Source organism: Rhincodon typus, chromosome 24 (genome assembly GCF_021869965.1).
Source record: "Rhincodon typus isolate 14 chromosome 24, sRhiTyp1.1, whole genome shotgun sequence".
In the NCBI taxonomy this organism is placed as follows: Eukaryota; Metazoa; Chordata; class Chondrichthyes; order Orectolobiformes; family Rhincodontidae; genus Rhincodon; species Rhincodon typus.
This window is the reverse complement of record NC_063355.1, coordinates 33345564-33351563: the sequence shown is the minus strand read 5'-3', so window position 1 is coordinate 33351563 and position 6000 is coordinate 33345564. Positions and strand designations below refer to the sequence as shown.

The window sequence follows — 6000 nt, the reverse complement described above, 5'->3', positions numbered from 1 at the left end:
TCCAGCTCTACACCTTGTTATCTAACGTCCATTGACGGTTAGTTTCTCAGCCTAGTTTACAGAACTTCACGATGATTAATACCTTTAGAAACTCCAAGTTTATGTAGGGCAGTCCACATGTCCTCAACTCCATTTCCAGTGGTGTTGGCAGTGTCAAAAGCTGCAAGGGAATAATAGAGCCAAGCCCTGCACGCACTGCAGTCATGCAGTCAGTGTTCTCAATCTCTTGTAGCCTCAGGTTGCGGATTGCTGAAGCATACGCATCTTTATTATCCCATCTGTAGAAAATGAAATTAGGGCTTGATGCATGACATCAGGAAATAAAATGATATGCTAATTGCTCAACACTACTTACTAAGTATAAAAGGATGGACAGTACAGTTTGGGAGGAATAAGGTTGAAAGGGGTTTGAAGCTTAGTCCATTTTTCTTGAAAAGAAGCTTTCTCTTCAACATGCTCAGGTCTGGATATGAACTGTTACCACTTGGATGAAAGATAATTTTTTTATAAAAAAATTAATCTTGATTTTGAAGAGTTTGGATTTTAAACTACTGGCATATGAATACTGGTTTATTTTTGTGAAGAGGTTTAATACTTAACTAGTTCAGACTTTCTGGAACTGACTTTAAACCAGGATGTGTCACCTGGTGTGTTAATGAAAGTTTGTTTATATTGTTGAGGTTATGAATAGAGAGAGAAAACATTAAGCAATTAGCTCAGCTGAATTTAGAATGAGCATTTAAAAAAAAGTTCAAAAGCTTTTGAAGGGTAAGGATCATTTAAGATTAAGCAAGTTACTGACTTGATTTTACAACACTTGCTTCTACTTAAATTTCATGTCTCTCTTCCACTCTGTGAATTGTTATGCTGCTGGCCCAACAAACTGCACTGGAGCAGTAGAAATTTTCTTTAGCTAAATGTCAAGAATTGCTAGATCTGATCCCTAACTACTGATGCCATCCTTTTCTTAGATCACCGAGGTAGAACCAAATTGTTTACAACCCCAGTGTCATATCTGACCCTGAGATAAGTTTCTCACATGTCCACACCCTCAGCAGAAGTGCCTTCTTTCACCTCCAGAGAACTGCCCCTTTGCCTCTCCTATCCCAGTTCAGATATTATTAAACACCTCATTCATTCCATGGTTACTCAGACTAATGCAAATACTTCTTGATTGGCTCTCTTATATTTTCTCCTTAATATTGAGTGGATCAAAAAATTCTGTTGCTCATATCCTGACTCACATTGGCGCCTTTTCACAAAATACTTCCATATTCCATGATCTACACTGGTCTTGGTTTAGCAATTTCAAAATTTGGTTTCTGGTTTTCAAATTCAGATGTGTGATGGAATACACCCCACTTGCTTGGATGCAGCTCCAACGTGAGAAGCTTGACACGATCCAGGACAAGGCAGCTCGCTTAACTGGCACATCATCCACCTTCAGTGTTCGTTCCCTTCATGACTGATGCACTGTGACAGTAGTATATACCATCTACAAGAGGTACTGCAGATAATCACAAAGGCTTCTTCTCTGATAGCACTTTCCAAAACACGAAGCATTTACCCTAGAAAGGCAAGGGCAGCAGGTACATGGGAATACCACCATATGCAATTTTCCCTTTAAGTCACAATACTACCCCAACTCGGAACCAAGCTGGCGCTCATTCACGATTACTACTTCAAAATCTTGAAACTCCCTTTCCAACAGCCTCTACACCTCAAGCACTGCAGCAGTTCAAGGTAGCAGGTCAACATCACCTTCTCAATGTTGGCCTCACTGGCAACAGCCACATTCCACAAATTAATAAAAACAAAAAACATCTTCCATGACCTCACACTCTCCTACCCATGTAACCTCCTCCCATCTTGTCAAATGTCTGCACTCGTGCAATTCAGGCCTCTCAATTAATCCACATTTGGTGGCGTGTCTTTACCTGACTTGGCCCTTGAATTCCATCCTTATAGTTTTTTTCCTCCCCTCCTTTTGATGCTTTTTAAAGCCATTTCTTCCAGCAAGTTATTGGACTTACCAAATGGCTGTAGCCTAATTTTGTTTGATTTTTGCTCTTTTAAAGTGATCTTGGATGTTTTACAATGCTAAAGGCATGATATAAATATAAATTGCTTTTGGCTGATGCCAGAGAGTAAGCTTCTTGCAATTGTTCTGACTGAAATATAATGTATTGAGTGTACAGGCTGTTTGTAAAGAGAAAAAACACACCCCTACCTTTTCAAAAATATTTCAGATGCTGGAAATTATTTCCTATTTCACTCAATGACCACCAAGTCCAGCCATAAAAAATCTAAATTTAGATTTTTAATTCCTATCCTCTTCTCTAACTTGCTTCAAATCTCCACTGCCTTCAGGATAAAATCCTGTACTGCTCCTGAGCTCTCGAAGAGGATAATTTGCAAAAAGTGAAACAGTTGGTTTTCCATTCCTTTGATTTGCAAGACTTGGGGCCAGAAGCTAATATTTTAACCCATTCCATTTGTGACCAAAGCAGAGACAGGTGATGTATACTTTATCATTTACTTACATAACAGTGATATTCTTGCCTCCAGGACATAGCTCCACTTCCTCGCCTGTCATGGTGATGTAACTGAACTTACAACAGGGCTTGTTGGGAGATTCAGGGCTCTCTGTGGTTAGGTGATGTGATGTTACTTCAGCACACAGTGCCTCAAGTTCTGGCTCATTATTAACCTGGAATTACAAGAATCACATGAACCACAATGCCAACTCTGAAGAATCATAGAAAACAGTCCACATCAGACCTCCTTTAATAAGTTACCTCAAATATCAACTGTACTTTATATGATGCTCACATCACAAGACCTAAAAACTCATGGTAGGCCAGTGAAGAACGTGGAAACTCACTCCAAAGTTTTGGCAAAGTGGATGGAGGGACAATGGTATTAACCCTCTGACAGCCAGTAAATGAAACTTTACTCAATTTTAGATTTATTCACAAAGTGAAACATTACAAATTTATAGCTCGAAAAAGTACAAACCGTTGCCAGAACCAAGAAGTGTCTCTTTATGTGTGCTCAATTATCTGATGAATTCCACCTTTATACCCCTAACCTTAATTCATACAATGAATTGATTTTTTTTGGGGAGGAGGAAAATACTCAACCCTTCACGTACAAATGAAATTCATTCTATAATCTAGATTTTCAGAAGTCAAAATCTTTCAAAAAAAGTGGCTAGATCAATGGGTTCTGAAGAACAAGTCTTATCAGACTCAGAATATAAACTCTGTTTTTCTCTCTCCACAGTTTCTCCAACATTCTTTGTGCTTATTGATAGTTTGGTTGGAGAAGGGGAAGGGGAAGAGGAAGAGAGTATGAAGTCTTAAAACTCAAACATACATACATACTGAATGACTTACAGTCTCAAATTTCTTGATGTAGTTGTAGGTCAAGATGTCAACCTCTTGCAGATCATACTCTGGATCCAGTGGTTCGCCAACTAGAGTCTTCCAAAATGTTGGGAGGAGATCAAGAGGGAGTGGGACATCTGCTCGGATAGCAGTTCCAAGTAATTGGCCAAAGAAGTGTAGCAGTTGCTCCTCAGTATATGTTATTGGGCCAGGAGTCAGGATGTACTTGCCCTAAAAACGTGTTTAACCAGACATAAAATAGATATATGACATCCTTCGTCTGAAAATCTAAGCGTCTCAACATTACCAGTTTCTCGTTAACTAGAAATGATCTGCAGGAGAATGTCCAGTGTTGTCAATATCTTTTTTTGTACCTTTTACCTGTAGGAATTATAAACCCACTAGAGCCAATACAATGGGACATAATGTGTTACACTAATTTCTTCGATTTAAAATTGATTGATCCATGATCACTAGTTCTTCACTCTGATATTATATGGCTTAAAACATTCTCTTTAGATGCATTCATCAATTTCATCTGTGGTGATGAGCGAGATATTTTAATTGGGGTCAGTGGCACTGGGTTATGTACAGGAGAATTTGTATTGGGAGAATCCACTGTGCTCATTCCTGATTAATATCAACTGTCTCTTGATGAGAAGTAAACACAGGCAAGCACAGGTACAAGTACTGATGTCATCCCAATTTGGCCGAATTTACTTCCCGAATGATCATTTAAAATACTTACTCAAGACAAGGTACTGCAGAGCAACTGGTCACAAAATCGACATCACATCCAGAAATTAACAGCTCCAGTAGAGTAAGAGGCATAAATTGTAGTTCAATATTACTAATAATTAAGTAATAAACATTAATATTTTATATCCAATTTATTGTGATGAAGGCTTTCTGTCAACTGGAATATAGATAGATGCAACAATGCTACTAAATTTTATTTCCCCTACAAGAGGCTGCTACATGGCCTTCCCTATTCTGGGAGTGATCACGAAGATCACTGATAATTCAACATTAATCATATTTGTTAATCAGATTAAAATGGTGCAGACCTATTCCACACAGCAAGCAGGCAAGTATTCAACTGCCAAAATGTGGATGCTCCTTGAAACTTTCAAAACTTTAAAAACTATAATGCTTCAAAAAATTAGCGGTTCTAAATTTACTAGAAGTACAACAAGATGTTAACTGATACTTAATACTGCCAACTCTTCTGAGTCTGAATTAGAACCCATTTGTATCATGCAAATACCAGCAATTCACTTCAGCACAGTACAAGTGAATGCACCAAGACTTGATTTGATGAGATGAAACAAAGAAAGCTTGGTGCTGGGAAGTAGAACTTAACAGAAAATACTGGGAGTACACGATTGTTCAGCCTGCACCTGAAAGAAGAGCACCGTTTTAAGATTGTCCTCCATCAGAACAGATGCACCCTTTCTAAAGCTGGGACAGCAGCTGGGTGTCTTAAGGAATTGTTGTTATGGCTGACATATTTATAACTCATATGAAGATTGCAAAGAACAATGACAAACTCTCTGCACCACTATCAGGATTGAACTGAACCTAACTCACCTCTCTCACTTCATGTAGTGTCCTTTTCATCCAAGATTGCTAATCACGGCTCTTATCACCCTCATGCCGTGAAATCAGAATAGCTAAGGTGGCAGGTCCCCAAAAACTAACGTTGCCAAATAAGCTAACCGGTCTTTTCTAACCTCTCAAATACAGCAAGATTCACTAAGCATTGACTCAGTCAACACCGTTCCACCTTAATGATGTTCATAGAATACAGATGACATATCCTTCTAACATTGCAAAGTTCATTATACAGTTGCTTGATACAGACTCTGTTCTGTGGCCTGCACATCCCACATGCACATATGATGTTTTCTTCTGCACTGCTGGTGCTTCTTATTGGACTTGACAGGGTAAATGCTGAAAGGATGCTTCTCTCATGGGATATTTTAGGACCAGAGGATATAGTCTTAGAAAAAAAGAGGCATCAATTTAAGACTGAGAAGAGGAGGAATTTCTTCTCTCAGAGGGTTGAGTGTCTTTGGAACTTCTTGCCACCGAGTGTTGCGGAAGCAGGGTCCTTGTGTATATTTAAAGGCTGCGATAGACAGATTCTTAATCAATAGGGAATCAAAGGTTATGGGGAAAATATAGGAGAATGGACATCAGGAATGTCAGATCAGTCATTATCCTATTGAATGGCAGATCAGGCTTGAGGGGCCGAATAGTTTTTTCCTGTTCCTGTTTTTTATGGTTGCGGATGTGTGCACCTTTTCCCACTACTCTGATCTTTTCATTCTGGCTCCCATCCTCATCCTCCATTCTCACCTTTAAAAAGTTGTCAGGGTCCATTGCCATGACTTGGAACTTCTTCAGCTAGTTCCTCTTCCCCCTGCTCCTATGCCCACTCTCTGCTCACAGTGAAGTCCTCAGACTTCCTCAGCTATTATCTGCAAACAACTCCGGTCACTAAATAGAGCCAGGTCATCCAAAACCAGGCAGGCTGGTGGAGTTATTTTTATACTCACATTATTCGCTTCTTAAAATACTCAATTCATTTTATTTTTATGGCTCTCTG

At 39.1% G+C, this 6000-nt stretch overlaps 1 protein-coding gene across 1 annotated transcript in view; it reads right to left on the bottom strand.

Annotated features, from left to right (window-relative positions):
• LOC125485998 (probable E3 ubiquitin-protein ligase HECTD4) overlaps positions 1 to 6000 on the bottom strand; it is a 68813-nt gene that overhangs the window by 6263 nt on the left and 56550 nt on the right. The window contains exons 22-24 of the mRNA XM_048611737.1: positions 3399 to 3620; positions 2544 to 2710; positions 83 to 278 (exon numbers count right to left, since the gene is read on the bottom strand). Coding sequence (XP_048467694.1) covers positions 83 to 278; positions 2544 to 2710; positions 3399 to 3620 — 585 coding nt within the window. The remainder of the gene's footprint in view (positions 1 to 82; positions 279 to 2543; positions 2711 to 3398; positions 3621 to 6000) is intronic.